The sequence below is a fragment of the Strix uralensis genome, chromosome 9, assembly GCF_047716275.1.
Source record: "Strix uralensis isolate ZFMK-TIS-50842 chromosome 9, bStrUra1, whole genome shotgun sequence".
Lineage (NCBI taxonomy): Eukaryota > Metazoa > Chordata > Aves > Strigiformes > Strigidae > Strix > Strix uralensis.
This window is the reverse complement of record NC_133980.1, coordinates 3,048,370-3,072,098: the sequence shown is the minus strand read 5'-3', so window position 1 is coordinate 3,072,098 and position 23,729 is coordinate 3,048,370. Positions and strand designations below refer to the sequence as shown.

Genomic DNA, 23,729 nt, shown 5'->3' with positions numbered 1-23,729 from the left:
CAATTACAGAAGTCCTGCATCTGGATCAAATCGACTTTATGAAAGGAAACTTAGTAGCAGAAAATGTGTAAAGTTTACAAACTCTTCCTAATAGTAAGTTTTAGCTACTGCCAGAGTGAAACTCAGAAGGCACACAAAATTAATTGAAAAAGTTAATATTGCTCTATACCTATGGAAAAGTCACTGGAAACCTAATTTCTGTAAAGCAATTCCCATTTTTGCTTGTAAGTCCCTTGAAATAGGGGTCCTATATTATTCTGCTGGTTTGGTGTGCTCCAAAGCTGAGGAAAACGGTTTTCTTCAAGCTGTCATTAAAACTGTTATATGTAAATACCTTTGATATACTTTTAAATTTCAATAAAACACCACTGAAAGCTGCTATTACTAGAAAAATGACAAATGTGGGAAACTTTAAACACCAGCTATTGGTAAATGTGTTAAGAAGTTCTGTAATTTGAGGGAAAGGCAGATGGTCTCATCAGCAACACCAGATCATGGTATGAAGTATGTCATTCCTAGGATGGCAGTTTTTCAGATTAAATGTTGCTTCACCTTGAATTCTTAATTCTTTTAAGTACATAAAAACACACTGAGTATAAAACAACTTATGTTCCTACTCTGAGTTAAAGGAGATTTTGACAATAATTCACAATGTTTGGTCTGTAGCTCTTTCCTTCAGACCTTCCTGGTGTGTTGAGGGGGGTAGTAGAGAGGAAAGAATTATAATGATTCTTTTATCTGGTATTATGTAGTACACATAGCCCAGAAACAAAACTACTCCCAGGTTGAGCGCCTGTGCCATTCAGACTTTGGGGCACTGCAGTTTACAAGGAGTTGTTCTTCTGTGTTGTTGCAGTGTACTTAGTGTAGATCCTGGAGTAAAGTATCAGTAGATGTTCCCATCCACCACCACAAAAATTAAAGTATTAATTAAAATTAAAAATTAAAGTATTGATGAGCTGGAGAAGCATCTTTCAAAAAACCACGAACCAGATGTAGACCTTCATGAGCTTGAGGAGGGAGGGGAGTAGTGCAATACCATGGACAGCTACAGACTTGGAGTCTGAAAAATACTGTTACCTCAAATATGTTAAAATAAGAGGAACTGGTAACTATAGTTGGTTCAGCAATGAAATACAGGCAAAAATCTGAGTGTTTTGTGAGCCTCAGAGTATTATTTTTATAGCTGTCTGTGCTGCCAGTGAAGTTTTGTGCACGGCTATCATGTGTAAAACCCTTGCCTGAGCAATACTGCGACAGTAAAATCTTACTCTGTCTTACTGTGTTACTTCCCTTCTTACAAGCTTTCAATTATTTTTTTTTTTTTCCTTAACTATATGCCCAACTTACTCTTTCTCATTGAAGCTGTTTGGAAGCAGTCACAGATTCACACTCCTTCACTCAGTTCATACTCATTTTTCCACTTCTTTTGACGAGGTTTCTGTAATCAACCAGAAGTGTGCAGTCCGCAATTCCACTTTGATGGTGGAACCAAAGCCTTAGTTTGCAGCTTGGTTGTATTGTGGATCTGAAGGTTTTCCTCACCCAAAATGTTGTATTTGCTCAAACTGTATCACTTGTTTTAATAGTACGTGCAGCTGCAAGCCTTGATTTGCTTTCACATTTATCTCGGCTATATGACACTTTCATTTCTTAGCTGCTGCGAGTTTCTGTGTGTTGCCACATGACAGCTTTCTAGAATCGTGTATATATAAGAAATGCAGATTTTTTTTTAGTGGGGTAAACCTTAGAAGTGTGTTGATTTGTACTGAGACACAAATGACACCTTTGTTGCTACGTCTGGTTTACGTTCATTGACTTGGTGGGATGTGTATTTTGCAGTAGTTGTGCATCTTCAAAACGTAGCGATTGTTAGGATTTTTGTATTTTACCTGACTTTAAAATTGCAGAAACAGCTTTTTAGGGAGGTTATTGCTGCACCAGACCCTACGAATGCAGTTAGAAGGGGGCTGCCTCTTAAGCTAACGTTTTCAGAATGGCTCTGGCATTAGTCTGTGGCAGACTGTCAGCTGTGCAGATTGAACACTGCCTCATTGTCTTGTCTGTTGAAATTTCGCCAGATGCAGAATTCTGTTAGAAGATAACTTTGGGAATAAGTTTCATCTGGAAAGATTTGCCACTGTGATGCAGTTAATGTCATGCTAACAATGGAACATCCGTGGGGTTGCAGCCTCTTCTACAAATTGGGCACAAGGGCAGAATAAACTGGATGTGAAGACTTGTGTATCTGGCTTAATACTACTTTTTTTTGTTCAAATAGTAAATAAAACGTTTGAGATGACATCTCTGTAATAGAAAGTGGATTACTGCTGTCGGTGAACGCCCACATTCTGTTCATCTGTGACTTTTTATGAAATGTGCTCTCATCATCTTGACATACCCACAGCAGGTGGTTTAGTCATGACCCATCTGGTAGAATGACCCGTTCTGTGCCGTCATCCTCCAGCCAACGGATCCATTCTCTGAAAAACAAGTTATTTTCTGGGTTAGTTTTCAGCTAGTTCTTTGAGCTCCTGTGGCTGCTTGAGCACAAGGGCGATGGATGAGGCCACCTTGGTGGCAGATGCAGAACTGCGAGCTGGGTTAGAAGTGGAGGCAGGGGATGAGGGAGATAATTAATTCACAAACCAAACGAACTGCAGAAACAAGGGCATGTAGGACTCTGGTCTCTGGAACCGTCAGCAGGCAGGATGGGGGCACAGTTGGCAGGGATCTGTCCACCTGTAATTAAGGGGAAGGGCATGATTTAAAGAATGGTTTTGACAGAGCAAGCAACTTTTAAAACCTGGTGCCTTCAACTGAGATAGTCTTCTGGCTTGAAAGTATGAAACTGTAAGGTGGTGGAAAGAAAAGGAAGAATTTCTGCTGTTTACCCCAAACTCCTATAAAACTAAATGTAAGATGCACTAATTATTTACATAGTGCTAGTTCTTTTCCTACTTTACTAGCTCTGGATTGCTCATTTTATCTCATTCCAAGCATAACAGGAAAAAAAAATAATTGCATCTTGCACCTGCAGTCTTGTTCTGTCCTCTTTGATCTATTCCTGGGCATAGTTTGGGCATATGAATAAACCAAACAAATGCTGTTAGCAAAGATTCTACTGGGGGACATCTGGAATAGTCAAATGGAGCATAGAATGAAGTGACAGCCTGAGAAATACACCATGTTTGGACTATGTATTTGCAAAAAAAATACACAAAATACTCTCTCAATCCTACTGTAAGGTTACCAACATGCAGAATTGCCCCAGCATGGAAATAAATTCTGAAATAAGAAGTCTATGCTGGTTTAGTCTTTATTACTTGTTTTCGGTTCAGTAAAACCAAGACTAAGCTGAAATTGGTTATTTAAAGAACCTTATCTATTTGGCATTTCTTTTAAATTATCCTTAATGTTAGAATTCAGTATTTGGACATACACTTTATTCCTCATTACTGCATCTCTTATTGAAAGGACATTACCTTCTTTTGGAAGATCACTTTTAAGACATCTTCAGTCCCTTTCTCAAGTCAGGAAGGACGTAGTGTTTCTCCAAACCATGGGGGTTTTTTTAAGGAAGGATCTGTTTTTCAACATCTTAAGTCCCTTTCATGGCAAAATAAAAATTTTACTGAAACTTTCTAATTCGTAAGTTTTTCTAGATAAATCTTTGTGGTGTCTGGATAGTAGCCTGAGCAGGCCTCGTGTTGGACTTGTGAGTGGAGTTGGTATCTCCAGGAAGAGAAGAGCTCTTCCTTATGTCAGCCTTTTCCTTCATCTGTGGGAAACTTCTTTTTCATGCTGGCTTCCCTGTTCTGAAGGAATATTCCACTTCCATTTTGGAGGCAGCTCTCTTCTGTAGGATAAGGAGACTCTGACATTGGAGCTTGTGTCTTGTTTGGGAGAAAGACCTTCATCTGTCTGGAGATCATTTTTCTTAATGGATGACATTGACACTTTCCTGTTAAAAATCATGCAGACAGGTGAGTGTCACTAAAATATTTTTCAAAGAGGTTTTTTTTCCTTAACCCTTTCTGTCAGAGAAAAAAAAAATCAAATATGTTTTTAATTCCCCCTCCTTCTCCCCTGCCCATTTTGGTAGCAAAAATAAGAATGGTTTTATTGACCTACTCTTCATGGGGACTGTGTTGAAATCCAGTGTACGCAGAGGCATGATCATAAGGAACATGTATTAGAAACTGTAATTAGATTTGGGTAGAAAAATTAGTCAACAGCCAACAGACTTTTTTTTTTACAAAAAAATCAGAAACAGTGGGAGTTGAAAAAAGTGGTTTTTTTCGAAAACACTTGTTTGTTCTGAGCAAGTTGCACTTAGATTGCAGCACCTGTACTGCTGCAAGTGGAACTACAGTAATAGAAAACACTATTTCAACTTGCTAAGGTTGAAAAGTTGAAAATCTTCAACTTGATAGCATACAAAAAATTCCAATTAAAGTTGTTAAATATTCAAGACTAAAGTGGCAGTAACTACCATCAAAAGATACAAATGTAAGGCTAGTATTGGCATAAGAGCTTCACGCAAAAAAGACCAATTACAGCTCAATTTAGTGTTACAAACTGTGCCTATCAGCTAAACTGTGATGGTTAATTTGTTAGAGCATGAGGTTTTTCTATTATTGAAACATAATTCCAGGTGTTTCTCAGATATTTGTATAAGGTCCTCTAAATACCAGTTTTAAGACACGTTTAAGTAACTTTTGAATGAGGATGTATTATGATTTGCATTACAACATTAAAACTGTAAAGTTATTCTCAGATGTTACATTTACAGTGAATTTGAAAGAGAAATGAAATTCAGTTAGTTTGATGAACTGTAAATAAATACAGAATAATCTGGAGTATGAGGAGAGTTTATGCTATGTTGGGTACTTTGATCAAATCTTGAGATTTACTAGTGTCACAGATGTCACTAAAATTGTCAGTAACCATAGGCCTAATCCGTTCACTTCCTACTGCAATCTTGGTTTTGCTCAGCGAGAAGATAAGCTCTATATTATTCATTACACTAGTCCGATTTTAATGTATGGCAGTAGCAGTTTTGCTTCACTTAAAATACCTCACCTGTCTTAAGTAGCCAGCATAGGTAAGCATGCTTTAATTGAAAGTGAGCATTACCACTTACATTTATTTATTTCTGTGATTAGTAGTTGGCAGAAGGTCGGTACCTGCTTCCCCTGAAGTAGACGTCAGAAGTTTTTATGTCTCTTAGCTTCCAGCTCCAGGGTGAATTTCTCCTCAAATTACGAAGAAGAATCAAGTTTGGCAAGATGTCGATTACAGTAATTACACAAAAGAGCAGAAGAGAAAACACAGCTGTATCCCAGGGTGTTTCCACTTTTAATTATTTAATTTCATGATGAGGGAATCGTACCCTTCCCGAATCGCAATTTTCCTCTCTTTTGCCATCTTGCTCTCTACCTTAAAAATTCAGCCAAGCGTATGACACAAACCCCCCTTCGCCTTAAACTCCGGCCAGATTTAATCGCTGAGGGGACGTGAGGCGGGAAGTCGCGGCTCCCTCCCGCCGCTGAGCTCGGTTTAATGGCGCCCGCCGGGGTGGGTTCCCCCACCCAGCGCCCCCCCTCCCGCTCCCTTTAATGGCGCCCGCCCGGGTGGGTCCCCTCACCCTGAGGGGCCGCGCCCGCCGGCCCCCCCCCCCCCCGCCCCAGCTCGGTGTACCGGCGCCCTGAGGGCCCGTCCCGCCGCTAACGGCCGCCCGGTTTGAACGCCCCTCCCCGCCGCCCGTTTATTTTCGAACGGCGCGGCCGTTGCTCCCCCCTTCCCGCGCATGCGCAGTCCGGCGGCGCTGAGGCGAGCCGCGGGCCCGGCGGTTTGAAGGTGGCGGCGGCCTCGCCGTGCGGAGCCCGCCCGCTCCTCGGGAGGAGGGCGGGGTAGCGGCTCTTTGCCGGTGCGGCTGAGCTGGTAGCGGCGGCGGAGGGGAGCTCCCAGGTAGGTTCCGCGGTGGGTGGGTGCCCCGCGTCCACCCGCGCCGGGAGGTGTTGGGTGAGGGCTTGACCTGGCGCCGGAGGTTTTCTGCGCTCGCGCGGTTTTCTGAGGTAAAATCGCGGCGCCGGCGGGGCCGTGGCCGCAGGGACCCGCCGCCACCCCTGGAGACATCGCGAGCGCCAACCCACCGCCTCTTCAAGCGCTTTTCTCATTTTGTTACCGTAACAAGTTTCTGATGTTAAGTGTCGATCCCTTTTTCTAGTTACTAACACAGGCACGGATCCTGTCGTTATGACGTATAGGAGCTGGCAGAGGGTCTGCAGGTGAGGGGGAAAGGTGTCCTCTTCCTCCCTCCACTGCCAAATCCTGAGGCAAATGATAAATGAACGCTCAAGGCCAGAAGCTTTGACAGTTCAAGAGATATGGGCTGGAGAGCGAGTCTTGGCAACAAAACACGAGTATGGAAAGGATCGGGTGCTTTGAATGTGGTAACTTTTTGTTGTAGTAGCAGGCAAGGAGCCGGTGGAGGGGTCACAGGAGGGAACTGCCAGGACAGCTCGGTGGGGAAACTTAGACAAGGCTCCTCAGCTGTGTTCATCTCCTTTCGGGTCATAAACAGCGTAAAAATCTGAGATAGTGGTGTAGGAGCTGTGGTAGGAACAGGGACTGGGGGCAGAACATCCCTGGTTGAGAGTTGCCATGACTTGGGCATGGGATAAAGCAGTACAGCTGAAATGGGCTGGAATAGGAAGGTTTAAGGTCTAGCTGTTGTTTCTGATTTCTGGTGCCTGGCCTGTTGTTACAACAGGGAACCTCACAGCTGTGTAGCAGGCTCCATCCCTTTTGATCCACCAACAAACACTGCAGCTGCGCCTTGACCTTCTGTTGTTTTTTAAAGTTCTGTCACCCTTTATCACGAAGGTGACCTATAAATGGAAAACTATAATATCACTTAATCTCTTACTTTTGCACAGCATAAACTTGAGTTTCTGTGCTAGTGCTCCAGGAGGACTTCACAGACCACTGTGGGATGGGGAGGCAGCATTTCTGAGGTGGATTTAGTTGAAGCGCAGTACGGTGTTGAGAGCGGAGTTGAGTGTTACCGGGTCCTTCAGGAGAGAGCAGCTGTTTCCTTCCGTGACGGCGGCGGGAAGGAGACTCCTGGGGAGGCTCTGCCTTCTCCCTCGCAACTCTTGGGACAGGCTGTCACAACTGTTACCCAACGTCAAATTCACCTTTGAAAATCCTCCAGAGTGGAATGGGGTGTAGCGGCTTGTTACAGCGGGCTTTTGCTGTAAGGCAGTCAGTTGTTTATCTACCTGAAACCTGAGCATGCTGTATTCCAGGTGTAATTGTTTCTAAAGAACATTTGACATAATTAGCTGGATGAGCAGTGGCCTGATGGCTTGGTGAGGAATGCAACTACATGACTTTGATCTGTTTAACTGAAAGCTTCGGCAGATGAACTGTAATACAGGTATGCTGTCTTACATGTTTGCACCTCGTCTACAGCATCGTTAATTAGAAGAGGATAAAATCACAGTCACTTAGTAGGCCTCCACTGCTGGAAGGTTTCTGAAACTCACTGAGCTACTGGCACAATTACACTTTTGCATTTTTAAAATACCTTCTAGTTTGTTATTGCTTATACTGGGTGACTCTTGTGATAAATATGCATATACACACACGTATTTGCTCCCACAGTTGTTTGGAACATTTAAGGAAAAGTATCTATCTGCTCCAGGCAGGAAAGCATTCACCAGCTTCCTGCTACTTTCTTTTTTTTTTTCCTGGAAAACTTTTTTTCTTTGCTTAACTCTGTGACGTTGGGTCTTCTCTGCCTTTTTTCCCTGGTATTCTCAGTCTCTCTGTTTCTGATAGCCAGCTACTGATTTATTTCCACTGTTCATGTGCAGGTTATTTTCTCTGCACTGCTGCTGGTGCAGGATGAAATTGAATTTTGGGATTTCTACCTTTTCCTTCCCTGGTGCAACTCTGGACCACTTGTCTAGAAGAAATTAAAAAAACCACAGGGTGCTTATAGCAAACATGGACGTTAACATTCCAAATAATGTTTTGAAATGGATGAATAATAACTGAAAAATCAAGTGCCATTTCTTCTGGAGGTGCCTGGGGGGCTGGAGCAGGGTGCCCCATGCACCCTTGGGCCTTGCTGGCCTGGCTTTCCAGAGCTGCTCCCTACAAGCAACTGCTGTCAGTCCTTAAATTTCTCAGTTGCCTGGGAAACAGAGCGGTATGTTTCTGTGGAAATGGGAATTTCAGTCCCTCTGGCTAGCGGCTGCGAGGGTTATGAAACGGCCCTGATGGGAGCGCAAGCCTCCAGGCTGGCTGGCTGGCTGGTCGCCGGCTTGTGGCAAGGGGCCTGGCTTTGCTGGGGGCGGGGGGGGACACACTCCTGCAGAGTTTAAGGTGATTTGCAATAGGGCTACGAAAAATTTTGTAAAGTTGCTCCTTTGTTTTTAGGGTAGCAAGAAACTATGTTGCAGTTAAAACGCTTTTTTGATTAGTTCTATCTTGCCCTTTACGTAGCTCAAATAAGCTAGCCATGTGTTCTTCATAAAGAATATTTCCCTCCTTTAAAAGCTCCTTTGAAGAGAACTGCTGCCCTAGATTTAGCGAAAAATAGCAATTTTAAACATAGAGATTTTTTTAAACTATATTAGTTCCATGTATATAAAATAATGAATGAGAGCACCTACAAAGGATTCTTTCTTTTCTAATCATGAGCTAAAGCTTAACTGATTTTTTTCTTTTAAGTAGAAGTGACATTCCCAAGATTCATAATAACTTTATATTTAAAAAAATAAAACCTTTAAATGTATTTCCTATGGGAATTCTCAAAAAATAATTTATCTAGACAGTGGTGTAGATTTGTTGTTCAGCTTCCCTTCATTATTGACACATTTCTTTAGTCTCAGTGTCTGGAACATCACTTAAAAATGTGAAATTATGAACATACAGACCTAAAGAACCCAGTGTTGCCACAGAGGCTGATTGGAAAAGCTGGAAAATAAAGGTCTGTGGCTCCCCAGTAAAAAGAGAAATACTTCATGGGCTGTAGTAAGAGCAGTGCAGGACAGAAGTAGATGTAGTGTCAAAGTGTTGTGAGTGTCTTTTGCTAAATGTCTGTAGTACGTGATATTAATTCTCTTTACACGTTAGTTATAATTGCTAACACTCTATTGTTCTTCTTTTAAAGGGTGGTACTCATGAATTATGTCTCTCTTCAGTAAATTTTCTTCCAACTGTTGTCAAGGTCTCTTTAAAAGTTCAAATAAGTGAACCAACATTTTTTATTAATTAGCTGAAAAATGTCCTGAAGTGTGTTGGATAGATTTTTTTCATTTTTTAAAAGCTGAATTAATCAAAATGTGTTTTCAATATAAAGTTGACTTATCCAACAACATACAAATAACTCCTTGAACTGAACTGGATGCTTTGGGTGACGATGGCGGTTAGATTTTTTTTTTTTAATTATTATTATTCAGTTTGGTTTTACAAGGCCAGAGAGTCTGATCAGACTTGCAGAGTTGAACACTTTCACTTTGGGGTGTACCAGCCTATCTCAATAAAGCTAGATAAGCCAGGCTTATTTCTGTACAAGGTTTCTCTGCTCAGAGCTGATTTAACTCTCGAAGAACCTGAGTATTCAGCTTCTGGCTTCCATCACCTGAGCTCTGTGCCTTTTTCAGGAACAAGGCTGCTTAATTTATTTATGGTACATTGTTTATTAGTTAGTGACGAATTTAATCCTTAGTGGTTTTCATTTTTTGAAGAGCACAATTAACAATTCAGTTCCTTTTAAGTAGCTTCATTTAAAATCAAACTTTGTTAATCTTGGTGTCAGTGAAAACTGCTGATCAATTGATACAAAAATACGTTACTGTGTTAAAAAGATCAAGAGGGCACAGCTAAATAAAATAACATCCTTAAATACTTCTCTTAGGTAGTTATTTTCCTGACTGAACCAGACAAAGGCCCAGGAACCCCTTGGTGCGGCTGCAGTAGCCCAGCTGCGTGTTACTGTTTTCAGATTTAGAGTTAAACACTAAATTGAGAATCTTTGATACTAAATGTCTGGACAATTTCTTTTTGCAGTGTAGCAAAGTCTACAGTAGCACTGATGAAGGGGACAGGAAAATATGACACACAGATAAGGACAGTCCGTACAAATTTCCCCATTATTTTTAGCAGAATGAAAAACAGAATTATGAGTTATTATGAAAACTGACATTAGAATTATTGTTATTTGTGACTTTACAGTGTGATTTCGCTAAAAGCTGGCAAAGAAAAACACAGCAATGTTACCAAGGGTGGAAAACGAAAGTTAGGTTTTTAGTTATGTGCTTAAAGTAACCCAGGACTAGCACCACGAGTCTAATTACTGCTATTTAAGGGCCACTGAGTGAGACTCTCCTTTGTGCCAGAACCTAGAGGTAGCTTTTAGTTAATCTGACTGCTTAATACTCTAGCGACTGTTTATATTACAAAAGTAACAGTTTTAAAAAGGGGAGAAAAAAAGTTTCTGTACTTATTGTTCCATTCTTATGTTGAAAATGTTACTGATAGTGTGAGAAAATGTTCATAATTCTTATTTAGAAACATTAGTTCTAACTTTTATCACTTTCTTCTACTGTTTCCCACTGTAAAAAATATCTAGTAGCAGATTGCTCCTTTTCCTAGCTTTTTAAGGCAGAAGTTGGATATGGGTGAACACTATCTAGTCACTTAGATCATAATTTGCTGAAATCTTTGAACCATTGCTCAATTCCATCTTTTTTTTTGGTCTTTTTTTTAATCCCCTTAGCAACAAACTGCCAGTGGAGGTTGGGTTAGTGGTCATTAAAACATCCTGTTGAGGTGCTTAGATTAATAAAATTATTTTAAATGGATTGGTTCCAAAAAAGAGATTAAACTGTTTTATCTTTTTTTTCTTTTTAGGACATGCATCACTTTGAGGAGGAATTAACGTGTTCCATTTGCTACAGCATATTTGAAGATCCACGGGTCCTGCCCTGTTCCCATACGTTCTGTAGGAATTGTCTGGAAGGTGTTATTCAGCTGTCCAGCAACTTTTCCATTTGGAGACCCCTGAGAGTTCCTCTGAAATGTCCCAACTGTCGGACTGTTGTTGAAATTCCTGCTGCTGGGACGGAATCCTTGCCTATCAACTTTGCATTGAAAGCGATTATTGAAAAATACCAACAGGAAGATCACTCAGATGTCGCAACCTGCAGCGAACACTACAGGCAGCCGCTGAACGTTTACTGTCTTTTGGATAGAAAATTGGTGTGTGGGCACTGCCTCACGATAGGAAAACACAACGGTCATCCGATAGACGACCTTCAGAGTGCCTACTTAAAAGAAAAGGAGACTTCTGGAAAACTTCTCGAGCAACTAACCGATAAACACTGGACTGATGTATGCTTGCTTATTGAAAAGCTGAAAGAACAGAAGTCCCAGTGTGAAGGCGTTGTTCAGGATGATAAAAAAGTAGTACTCCAGTATTTTAAGAAACTTAGTGATACCTTGGAGCGGAAAAAACAAGCTCTGCTGACTGCCCTGGATGAAATTAACACCCGCATTTCAGAGGAGTATGAGCCTCAGATTGAGAAGTTGAAAAAAATACGGGAAGAACAGCTTGAATTAATGTCACTGAACACATCTATTCAGAAAGAAGAGTCCCCACTTATTTTTCTTGAGAAGGTGGATGATATGCATCAACGTATAAAAGCTTTGAAGCAGAAACAGCTACCGGATGTTAAACCTGTGGAGATTTATCCGAGGATTGGGCACCTGCTGAAAGACGTGTGGTCTAAAACTGAAATCAGTCAGATCAACAAGGTCCTCATTCCAAAAATAAAACTGATTCCGAAAAGGAAGTTATGCAGCCAGGGCAGTGGAAAGGGAGGAAGAGAATCTACAGAACTCCTCCAGGCTGTAAATCCTGCAGCCATCCTGCTGCTGCTTACAGTCACAGCAGTAGCTCTGCTTTCATTTCACAAGCCATTATCATCAGCTGTAATCGAAGCTACTCCTGCTTGTATTTCGGAATCCTTGCTGCTGTTTTATCAAGATTTCCACACCCATTTGCAGAATTTAGCGGATGTGCTGTGCCATACATTTAACTTACTGACGGAGTTTTTAGGCAGAATTGTTTCTCTTTGACTATTTTAATAATCAGATTAAAGGTTAGTGTAGCAATCCACAGGATTTTTTTTTAATTTCTACTTAAAAGCTGCATTGTTAAAGCTCTACACTATTCCTATTTCCAAATCCTTCCTTTTTCTGTATTGTCTAGATTTCCTCTTAGCTAACTCTTAGTTAACCGAGAAGATTTGCAGCAGGAAAGGCTCCCACAGTACAGTAGGTTGGTGTTTGCTTAAAGTGGAAGATGGTCAGAAACACTGTCTGCCCCAGACAGCTGTAATCAGCTCGCAGGCTGTAATCTGGAGTCCCCGTTGTAAAAACTCCTTCAACATCTACTATTTTTTTAATTTTGGTAACAGAATTTTAAATTGTTTATTTAATAAAAGCACTACAACATCAGAACACCTCAGCCTGCAGAGCAGCTGGTCCCGGATGGGTTGGTCACTAGCTTTGCTGTATGAAACCTCCTATTTTGGGTTTTACTGGCCTCTCTGAATGTATTTTAATTGATACACCCATGCTCTTTAAAGCCTGTAATCATGGGTCTGTTTCATTTGCTTTGTTCCTGGTTATTAGTGGATGACAGAATTTTTATTTTATTTTTTTTTTTAACCTCTGTATAACAACTTTGTGTCTTTCACATGGTTCTGCCCCCTTCTTGGAGCAGTATCTGCAGGGCTCCTGGGGAAATACTACATACAGTTTTTTTAGTGCCAGCTGCACACAGATCAGGTGTTTGTTTAGTCTGGCAAGGAGATCTCCTTGCTTACTAAAACCAGCCCCAACTTCGCTAAATCATTTCATACACAGTGAAAATAGACAGAACTGTAGGCAGTAGCAAAACTCTCACTGAAGTCAGCAGTGTGAGGATTTCAGGTGTTGTCAAGAGCTCTTAAAATAACTTGGCAACAAATGTGAATTTCTCTTTTCAATTTATTTTAATCTATTTCAATTTTCAATCTTGTAAATTCTAACTTTTCAGGAGTGAACCCCCTGTGAAAGCTGGTTTTGGCCTTTGGTTATTAACAGGCTGATTCCAGCAAGCTGTGGGGTGTTGTGGCTACGACAGCAGAATGCAGGTGAGCCTACAAGTCACCAAGAAGCCAAAAAGGAGTGTTCACCATGTCTAATTAGATTTGACTTGATAAAAATAATGAGTCTGTTCTAGCACGGCAGCACTGCTTGGCTGTTGTGTGTTTTTAAATAATATAAGTTTAAATAGTGATTGAATTTTGAGTAGTTAAGGCAGTCTTTAACTGCTTGGTATTTTAAACCCTTTGCAAAGCCAGACTTGCCCGTTGCTACCAGCAGAGGCTACTGGGGTCCTGCAGGCTACTGGCCACCAGGCTTCAGGGGAGCCGAGCACAAGGCCAGCGCTCAGGGGCGACGCAGCTCCGGTCCTCAAGCCTAAAGAAAGGCCCTGATAACAATTTTGGTATCAAATATTACTCTGTTGATAAAACACTCAAGAGCAGCTTCCTCAAATGAATCAATTCATTACCAAACGGCTACAAATGGCTCATTCCTGGATTGTGCAGGCCCCTCCCTGATGCTCAGAGCCTTTGGCCTCCGTGGCAAGAGCACTTCTGGAACTTGTACAGATATTTTCTGTGAATTTTTAGAGTTGCAAAGGCAAATCCCACAAATGCAGCTGGTCAGGGTTTGAAATGGCGTTTAAGCGCATCCTGGGACTGCGTAAATGCTGTCTTATTAATTTCCTGATAAAGTTGGGAGTTTTTGTCTTAAGCCCTGCTCAAAGGTGGTCACTTGGCACCTAAGTCTCAAAACCTGGTGCTAAGTGTCCGCTACCCTGCGAGGCTTCTTTTTTGACTTTCCTGTCTTTTGTTTTCCTGACTTTTAACTTAAGAGTTTATAATGCAATTTTATTTTTCAAGACTACAGGAATTTATAAAATGCCTTTACCACCAATTGAAACCTTTAGTACTCGTACTTCTAATTGCATTATATATTTTAATAAACTTGCATACGAATAAAATATATTCTTACAGTAGGCTTGGCTGACACCTTGGTGTTCGTGCTCTGCTGAGGCGGCGAGAGGCGGGAGCCCCAGGCCTGGGGCTGTTCAGTGCTCTGGCTCGCTGCTGCAGCCCCATTTTTTTTGCAGCGTGACCTGTAGGAAGATCCTCCGCTGGGGCCTGTCGCGAGGTGGGTTGGCAGGAGTTTCGGGAGCTTCCTCATTTTCCTCTTAGCCTGGCACTGGCTGCTCCAACCTTGCTCTTGCCTGTCTCTGCTGGGTGCAAGTTGTGCAAGAGATGGAAAATTCATGTAATAGAGATGGAAGCTTTTTCCAGAAAATAAAATCTTTTTACTGCATTTTAATTGAGGTGTGGAGAGGGGTTTGTACCCTGTCAAACCTAGGGTGGTGGTTTTTCTCATCTTTTTAACTGTCCTCTTCTGAAACCTCATTTTAGAAGTGTAATTTTTTTTTTTTTTTAATAGGGGAATTCTGGTTGAAAAAACAAGTGTTAAGCCCCCCTGGGGTGGAGATTTAAGTTCCCCAGTGTTGAGGCAGCCCCCTGGGAGCACAGGGTGTGGAGGCACTGGGGTGGCCTCTGATGCATAATCAGACTAATTATCAGAGTAACCTTGCACTGTCAGGAGTGTCTCTTGCAGGTGACAATACCTTGTCCCCAGCTCATCCTGAGTCCAGGGGCCCATCCTGCCCTGCAGCTCCTCTTGTGCTTCTGCCAAAACATCTAAGGCCTGGTTTAGCACAAGCTTGCAGTTACAGCCAGGACCTGTGTGCCTGCGGCCGTTCCGCTGTAGTGTAAGATCCACTCCCAGTGCTCCAGTGGGGCAGAGAGGGGGGGGTTTGCAGTTCAGTTTTTCTCATTTCGTGACTGTTCCCAAAACCTGCCCCGATGGAACACTGTGAGCTGCTCCTGACATTCATCACTCTATTCCACGTAGATTCATTTTCACCCATCCAGATTCGATACAATCTGAATGTTCAACTTTACAGCCGAAGCATCTCGCTCCGCTTTGTAGCACCTTCTGAGTTTCCGGCTCCACTCCCTGTGGTGATTGTCCCTCTCGGGGGCTGAGCCACAACCACAGGACAAGCCACAGCCAGGCACAGCAACAGGCCGAGGGCTGTTCCCCAACAGCTCTTGGACCCCCAGGCGCCTGACAGAACAATGGCACAGCACTGACAGTGGGTCCAGGAAACACATCACCAAGAGACAGGTGCTTCTAGTTCCAGGATCAGGCCTACTGCTGGGAGTAAAACACACAATTTTAGTTAAGTACCAAAAAAAAAAAAAAGAGTCAGATTCCAAACAAGACCTGTACACTAAAGCCTTGACAAGGTGCTGATGGAATTGAAGTGTAACAGCCAGGTGAGTAACAGGCACAGGGCACAGCCCAACCCAACCCCACCTCTTCAGCAGGAAGGAGATGGCTGGTTGTGAATTATGTAGAATCCAGCAGACAGGTAGTGCGTTAATGAACATGGAGCAGGAGGGAGGGAGGAGTTGTCCCTGCAGGAGGGGAGAGAAGAACCTACCAACTCATGACAAAATGGCTACAACCGGCCGATTCCCAGACCCTGCAGCATTACATACGACAGCCTCAGAATATACATGTCAAATATTTTGTATACTGGCTTTGCTAACTGAAACTTGTAGAATAAAATGTTGCAGAACACACGTTTAAAAGTAATTTGCTTACTTTAATACATACAGTAAAAACCAGACATTTAAAACCAAATGCAGAACCCAAGCATTGACATAAAACCGACCCCTGGAATATTAAAATTCAGCGAGATACACAATTTGAAAAATAGCTTTTTTGCTCAGTTTTTATTTTTCTCTAGACTGTATAATTAAAAAAATGGAATTTACTGAGGCTGGTTTTATTAACAAGCTCAAACAAATGCAAAACTAAAAGAAAAAAAAATCTCAAATACAAAAGTATCTTAGATAAAACAGCAGCAATGAGAACGGACGTTTCCTCCACTCTTTATTTTTCACCTATCTGACACCCAAGAGCGTTGAGTTCAGCCAGTCCTTTAGAAGCAATAACTTTGGGGTTGGTTGCCACACTTTTTGTGGTATTGTGAGTCTTATAAATCCCAATTAATCTGTCTGCGATCTCAAACATGTTGTTTCGCAGGGAGATGATGATAAACTGTGCGTTTTTCGTTTGCTCCTGCAACAGAAGTTACTCGTGTTAGCCCGCAGCATTGCCAAACGCTCTCTTCTTGCCCGACCTCTATACTCAGGTTTTAGGAATAAACTAAGGAATAAATCAGGGTTCCGTCTGACATCACCCACCCATGCAGCACTGTGTTCCCCTAAGCAACAATCCCCTTTCACACCACCTCCAAAGTCAATCCAATGAACCCTACGTCATTTCTTTCCAGAGGTGCAATTCACCAGTTTTAAGTGAATTCTGCAAGGCTTCCCCAAGGAGGGTGTTATTAAGTTCCCCGAGCTGTTACAGCAAGAGTTGCTCTAACACTGAAATGCAAAGCAAAGCTCTTCCCATTCCCTGCCAACAGGGAAAGGAAGCCCTTTGCTAATGAGGAGGAGCCTTGATGAACTCAAGTTCTGGGCCCCTGAGGCAGAAGGCCAGTCGCTCCCAGTGCAGCCAAAGGCACTGCTGCTGCTTTAGAGAGCAACCGGACTCTTGGCCAAGAACCCAGACCCGGCAGTGGGGTGAGAGTATACCAGGGCCCTGAGCTGGGAACTGGTAGTGGGCTGGGTCAGGATACGGTGAGGGAGGGTCGTGCAGGGAGAAGAGGGAGGAAGGGGAGAAGGGGGGAAGGAGGGGAGAAGGGGGGAGGGAGGAGTTTCTTAACTACCCAAAAAGCAGAACTTCTCCAGGGAGTGGGCAGAGCCCTGAGAGGGGGGAACAGGAGGGCAGGACCATGCACCGAGGTGGGGGGTTGCACAGGCAGGCCTGGGGCCGGCCTCACGTTAAGGGAATGGCTGTCATCCCTTGGAGGGAACACAGAGCACACACAGCGGGGACACGCCTTGTACCCTCACACACAGTTTCTGAGGTTAGAAAGCTTCAGGCTAGATGCAATAAAAATGGCCCAAATATCAATTAGAAACTTTTCTCCTGGGATACTAATTCAGAAGCTGTACACAAAATATGAGCTACAGCTACAATTTGCATTTAAGAGCTAAACTACACGAAGTTTTACATTTAAGCGTGTCTCCACTGCAGTTGAAATTAAACTCTTTGCTCTAAAACACCCCTGGGTGATGGACCCTCCTTTGTGAAAACACAGACTGTGTGGAAGCAAAGTTTAAAACTACAGTTGCAGGCAGGTATCTTCAAAGTGTTTCCCTAATTTTAAAGCAGCTAATCATAATCTTTGGTGCTTCTAGGGTGTTCTCAAAACTGGTGGTTACATTTTGGATAATTCTGAAAACTCTAAGTTTAAATTAGCAACCAGAACTGTAGCAATGTAAATGTTTGCTTGACTTACATATGGTGACGACAGAATTTTTAAAGGCGTGAAAGAAAAAACCCACTAATAAAGACACAGACCAAAGAAGCGGATGGGAAACAGCTCATGTTGATGAAATGGAAGTATAAAACCAAGGAACCTTGGCTGCTCCCGAGAATGAAGTCATGAGCTTGGATACACGAACACGAGCCCTATCACTAAGGTCTAAGTTACTGTCTTCTCAGCTGACTACAGCTGATTATTTTGGGGAAAGTATTTATATTTTAAAGAGGAAGCAGAAGCAGCAAGGATACGTGGAAATGTGGCACCTTTGGCAAACTCTAGCACTCCTGAGGCAGCTTTTGAAACAGGATTTGGAGGGGAAAAAACTTGTAAATCCTCTCTTAGTTGCCTCATTTCAGGAAAGCTGAAGCAGCTTAGGAAAAAAAAAAAACCCACACAAAAAGCAATGTTCTAAGCACCTTTCTGGAAATCTGCTTAGTACATAGTTTCCATTTTATCATGCAGATTTTAAAATCTGTCCATAACTGTGTTACCACTTTGCCTTTTCTGGCAGAGAAGAAAATATCTTAGAAAAATTATACTATAGTAGTTACTATTAAATACTTACATATATGTAAAAGGCTACAATAGATACATTTTTGAAGTCAAGCGCTGCATCGATCTCATCCATAAAATAAAGTGGCGTTGGCTTGTAATGATGAAGAGCAAAAACGAGAGCCAGTGAACTAAGAGTCTTCTCTCCTCCTGATAAGTTATATATCTTCTTCCAACTTTTCTTCGGAGGCCGAACGCTGAAACGAATTAAGAGTTTGTAACTTCTTTCTGTTCGCTATTTAAATATGTTGTGGTGAAAAGCAAGTCACAAGACAGGAAGGAAATTCTTAGAAGACACAGACACAAAGAAACTTGACTAAAACCATGGATGAGCCACCGGATACTTTCAGCCCTCCACATCTGCGAGACAGTGAGATGGATTATTTCTGGTCACCGAGGAGGAATTCCCTGGGTGACACACAGCTCCGTGGCCAGCTGATGTCTGAACTCAAACTACAGGAACACTCATCTGTTCTCTGTAGGAACTGTAACACTTAAGAACCACTATTTAATTATCTATTCCACTCTTAAGTAATTAATATCCTCTCAGGAGCTTTTATGACAGAACAATCTCCAGTTAGCAGTCTGACATGATTCCCTAGGCAGAATGAAATGAAACCCTGAGAAATTACTTCAAAGTCAAAGCTTTCTAACTGCTGTTAGTTACTTCTTTCTCCAGGAGAAATGAATCTCAGTGCTAAAAAGTTGTGGCTTCTGTCAGTATCTTGCCAATACTTGCCAAGAGGGAGGAGTGTCTTGGTTAGCTGCTGAAGCATTAACATTTATTTAAAAAGCAGGCTGAAAAAGAAACCCAACAATTAACAATTACAGCAGTAACACAAAGTAGTGTGACAAACCTAAACATGACTCCCTCAGAGAAGGGATCCAGACTGTCCACGAGTTCCAGTTCAGCATCCCCTCCCAAAGTAAGCATCTGGTAGTTTTCCTTCAGTTTATTTGTTATTACATTAAATCCTGCCATAAATTCATTTAGCCTTTGTTTTCTAAGATCTTCCAAAGCTTGTCTGAATTTGTCTCTCTCATTGGTAATGTCATCCAATTCAGCCACACGTTTTAAGTACAGCTCTTCCTGTAGAAAAAAACAAAAGTACACTTAAACATGCTGTATCTTTTATTTAGATTTTAAACCATCTTTCCTACCATTTGAAAAATCATTTTTCCCAGAACGGCTAACAGCCTTGAAACCAAACCAAACCATCTTTTTTCTCATCTCTCTACTCTATGCTGCTGATCAATCTATATTGGAAAACCCATGTTAAAATTAAAAAAAAAAAAAAAAATCAATCTGTTGAATAGTCCAATATTACTGAAATGTGTATTGTGAGAAAAAACATCCTAGTATTGTTTAGTACTGGTGTGTGTCTGTCTACACTGTCAAGACTAGTTGACTCTAAATAAACAAACTTTCATAGGAGAAAGTGGTCTTCACCCGACATCGATGGTATCCAATACAAAAGGTGCATGTGAGCTCCTAGATACAACTTTCACACTCGGCTAAGGACGAGCTAACAAGTATTCAGGACACTTGCCACAGCCCAGCCTGCAGAGGAGGAAGGGAAAACTCAAGGGCTCCATTTCAGTTTCCCTTAACTGGAGAAAAAACAGGAACTGCCTTTCCCTGGTATGCCCACAGAGGAGGTATTTCCTTGTGTCACCTAGATAAAGAGTGCTTTTTTGCATGGATTTTAAGCACAGGATCCATTTGAGGAGTCACCTAAAGAAAAAAGTGCAACCGAAGGTCACCTCCATACTTCAGAAGCACTGACATGAATTCTGTACAGATTCGAATCCTGGAAAACAACAAAGCTGTACCCACAGGACTTGCCTTAGATGAGGGCTGTACCATATTACCGCACCGACGGGCAATACAGCATCAAAAAGATGAATCCTACTACCACACAAGAGTAATTAAGCTTACCTTCTTCCTATATTCTGCAATAGCACCAAGGTTGGGTTTCATTTCATGACACTGGGCTTCTAGGAGAGCTATCTGATTAGTGATAACATTAGGATCCTTGATAGCCTCAAGCTCTTCTTGGCTAAGGACTGGAAGTTCTTCAGCTGGTTTATCTTCTATGGGATGCAGGGACAATTTTGATATCTAAAATTCAAAACCAGTTACTAAAAATCTTTAACAATCACGTTAGTTATCCCGTGTTTCCAAAATAAACATTTTTCTGTATTAGTAGATTCTGAAGTTTCCAATCTCAAAACATTCAAAGACTGCTCACGACTCCCTTTAAAAACAACATGCAAAAAAGACAACAAATATCCTTTTATCCTATTATTCTCTTCCTGAAAATTATATACATCATTCTTACAAAGATCCTTCTCTGTAATAGGAGCAGTAGCAGATAACGAGGAAGTCATCTCTACTGATGCCACAGAACTCTAACATCTATATAATTAATACTTTATGTGTTCAAGATTGAAAAGTTTCTGACAGCGGCTCTGCTTGCTGGTTTTGCCCCCATTATCCTCCTGTTAACGAGGGTATAAAGGGCACCATGCTGGTCTACATCCATACCTCCATTAAAGATTAAAATATGAAGTAGAAAGGACATGTAATAAAAAGATAATGTAATTTTATGAGCTCCAGGCACCTAACTGGCCCTTCCTGAGTGTGCCAGCCTGGGCACATGCCTGATTTTTGCTGTTTCCATAAACTGGGAAAACCAAAGCAAGACCCCAGCACTACCTCTTGTCAACTCTGCTCTCAACTAAGCTCTGGGCCAGAAAAAGTCAGGATTCCGTGCAGAATTGGTTCCAGAAGAATTAAAAGTCCTTCCTGGAAGCCGATCAGAGATGCTTTTAAAATTAACACATCAAATGTCAGCGCTCAGAAGTGGCTCGTTCAACAGAACTAGTGCAGTTAGAAAGGACGGGAGGGCAAGAAATCAGGTCTGTGGAAAGCTATCGGTGTGTTCGCCCGTGTGAAGGCTGCTGCTCACACACAACTCTAAGTCGGAGAAGCTCAGTGTTGTAGCACCTGGAGTTAGCAACGCCTTGCTCCAATTTATTCAACGAGCTGGTTCAAGCAGCAATTTCTGAGGAGCTGAGTTTCCTCCTGGCCCCGCAGAATTCCTACTGGCCCAATTATCTATAACTGGGGAATGGCAATGTGAGGTACCAAATGGACTACAAGTTCTAGGGGAAAGGCTTTCGAGGAAAAGGTCTTGTTGCCAGTTTATAAACAGCAGCTCAGTGGACACAGCAGTGGATACAATTACACAAAACTTGTGTTTTGGTTATCAACATCTTACTCCTCTTTGCTTCTCTCACCTCTGAGGGTGCCTACCCTTTGAAAACAATTTTTAGTATGCACAGAGAGGATATGCAGGCACAAAAAGTCTCCTGGTTGCCCTTTATGGGTGATGTATTTTTCCCCTCATTGCTCTTAATTACTCATAGATAGTGTTATGTCAATTATAGTTATCCTACCATTCTTTCATAAATTAAAAGACCTTGAAAAGCTAGAAGCTGAGCCATTTATTGCATGGCTCATCCATAACCCTGTATGTAAAGCAGAGAAAGTAAAAGACTGAAAGGTCATTTTTAGTTTTTATAGCATAAACACCAATAAACTGTGAACTGAATATTACTTTTCTCCCAAATTATCTGTTTTCTAACTACATGTTAAAGTATTAATCTTTTGAGATCTTATCGTTCAAATTTCAGGAACTAAACAATTTCCTTACCTCTTTTTGCCAGTATTTAATCTTTGACTGGTGTGTAGAAATATGACTATCAATCTGTTCAATTTTCAGCTTAATATTAAGAGCTTCTTTCTGAAGTGCATGTTCATCATCCTGAATAGTTTTAATCTCCTGGAGTAAACCACGACGCTCCTCCTGAACTGCTGGCAGCGCTTCCTAAACAGAAATGACATAAAAAGTGTATTAATCAGTTGCCTACAAAAACGTTACCACTTTCTCAGTTTATAGATTTGTTTTCACTACATTATTCACAGAACTTACTCTCCACAATCCTAAGTATTGATGTAAATAAGCACATATGCTTGTATTGAGATTAACTTGGTCCCTGAATTCTGAAATGACTGAAAATATGCTGCAGTTTCTATTTTCATTCCAGATTTGGATCAGACAAGTCCTACACTTGGATGGTTTTAGCTAAAAGGCAGTTTTAGAGAAAGACAGTCTCAAAGAAACAGCTTTATCTGAAAGAATTTCAGTCATCCTGGTTGTTTTCACTCTCATACATAAATCTAGATGGGAAACTGAAGTCCCATGTAACTGGAAAAAAAATCTGGTTTTAAGCAAGTCTTAAACCAAATTATTTCCTTGGGGAAACTCAGGTTTAAGTTTTCTCTTAGCTTCAGAAAATTGGGTCAAGATCTATTTCCATGTAAGTAGAAAAAAAATTACACCATTCCCTGACCATTGTGGAACACCACTCTGCAGCTGTACAACAAAATTTGCACATAGGAATAGAATAGCAGGATATAACTAGGATGTAACTCATCATCCTGATTTTACCTGAACACCAGATCACTTACTAGGACCGCTTTAGCTTATTTTTTTTCCCCCCAACATCTGTATCTAAAGGTCAACTTTGATTAATGATTAAACATAATTATCAATTTTGTATGAATACACACAGTATATTGCAGGATACAGAAAAGAACATCCTTTGCCATTTTATCCCTGTGGGAATTTTTGGAGGATGTAACTGAGAAAAAAAGATACTTTTGACCAGCATTGTCAAGTCTGAAGCTTAAATAGCAAGGTAGCTTTTTTTTTTAATAAATGAAGGTACTATCAACTAATGCAACCCCTTGCTGGGCCTGCCTGGAATGTCTAAGGATGAAGGTTAACAGGCATCTGCCATTAGAACAACCCCAGCACAACAACTGTCATCTCAAATGTATTTTACCAACTGCATCCTCTATGAAGACATACACTAAATTAACGTGACACTTACTTCAGCTTGCTTGCCATTGTTTATAACCTCCGCAGCTTTGTCTTCTAGTGTAGTCAGCTCTTCTGTTAAGTTTTTAATTTCTTTCTCATTATTTTCGATTTCCTTCTGTGTTTGAAGAACAGACTCCTCAGATTTTTTCAGGTTTCTGCATGGGTACAGAGATGTTTGTATACCTCACATGAGTGCAAACATGATGTAAGATAATCTAGAAACACAATTTTACTTACAAAGATTGTTCAGTCGCTACTGACAACCAAAGAGGAAGTGCTGATTTATGCATGAACTCACACCCCTGAGATATCCAAGTAAAACAAAGTTGTCTTCTTTACACATATAGCAGACAGACCTCATTAAATGACTTAATTTGTTCTTTCAGAGGCAGTTTTGACATTTGTTGTGAGTACTCATTGTGTATTGTTAAGCTAACATAAAAAAATATCACATTTTAGTCCCTTCAGAGTTGAACTGCTCCACTGCATGTCAGTTAAGTGCTATTTTGAACGTTTATCCTGAAATACTGCATTTTAGTGATATGCAAATATTAGCAGGAAAATTAAATGTGACTTTTAAACTGCCTATTAGAAAC

At 41.4% G+C, this 23,729-nt stretch overlaps 2 protein-coding genes and 1 long non-coding RNA gene across 7 annotated transcripts in view; 1 reads left to right on the top strand and 2 right to left on the bottom strand.

Moving 5' to 3' along the window:
* Window positions 1-633: 633 nt before the first annotated feature.
* Window positions 634-5,561, bottom strand: LOC141947387 (uncharacterized). Its single transcript, XR_012630099.1, has 5 exons — window positions 5,147-5,561; window positions 4,135-4,202; window positions 3,486-3,964; window positions 2,650-2,742; window positions 634-2,483 (listed from the first exon to the last, which is right to left on the bottom strand). It is a non-coding gene; the product is annotated as an uncharacterized LOC141947387 (long non-coding RNA).
* A 254-nt stretch (window positions 5,562-5,815) lies between these two features.
* TRIM59 (tripartite motif containing 59) lies at window positions 5,816-14,152 on the top strand. Of its 3 annotated transcripts, none has more exons than XM_074878439.1 (3): window positions 5,816-5,973; window positions 10,933-12,182; window positions 13,124-14,152. In XM_074878439.1, exon 2 carries the CDS (start codon window positions 10,936-10,938, stop codon window positions 12,157-12,159), a length of 1,224 nt encoding a protein of 407 aa, XP_074734540.1. In that variant the 5' UTR covers window positions 5,816-5,973; window positions 10,933-10,935; the 3' UTR covers window positions 12,160-12,182; window positions 13,124-14,152. The 3 variants fall into 3 exon arrangements, with proteins under 3 accessions (XP_074734540.1, XP_074734539.1, XP_074734538.1); XM_074878438.1 differs by adding an exon at window positions 7,317-7,447 and having other exon boundaries at window positions 10,933-14,152; XM_074878437.1 differs by having other exon boundaries at window positions 10,933-14,152.
* A 1,659-nt stretch (window positions 14,153-15,811) lies between these two features.
* SMC4 (structural maintenance of chromosomes 4) overlaps window positions 15,812-23,729 on the bottom strand; it is a 40,793-nt gene continuing 32,875 nt past the window's right edge. For all 3 annotated transcript variants that reach the window (XM_074878431.1, XM_074878433.1, XM_074878432.1), the window contains exons 19-24: window positions 23,144-23,288; window positions 21,901-22,074; window positions 20,121-20,303; window positions 19,039-19,271; window positions 18,195-18,378; window positions 15,812-16,311 (exon numbers count right to left, since the gene is read on the bottom strand). In XM_074878431.1, the coding sequence (XP_074734532.1) occupies window positions 16,123-16,311; window positions 18,195-18,378; window positions 19,039-19,271; window positions 20,121-20,303; window positions 21,901-22,074; window positions 23,144-23,288 (1,108 nt within the window). In that variant the 3' untranslated portion in view covers window positions 15,812-16,122. The remainder of the gene's footprint in view (window positions 16,312-18,194; window positions 18,379-19,038; window positions 19,272-20,120; window positions 20,304-21,900; window positions 22,075-23,143; window positions 23,289-23,729) is intronic.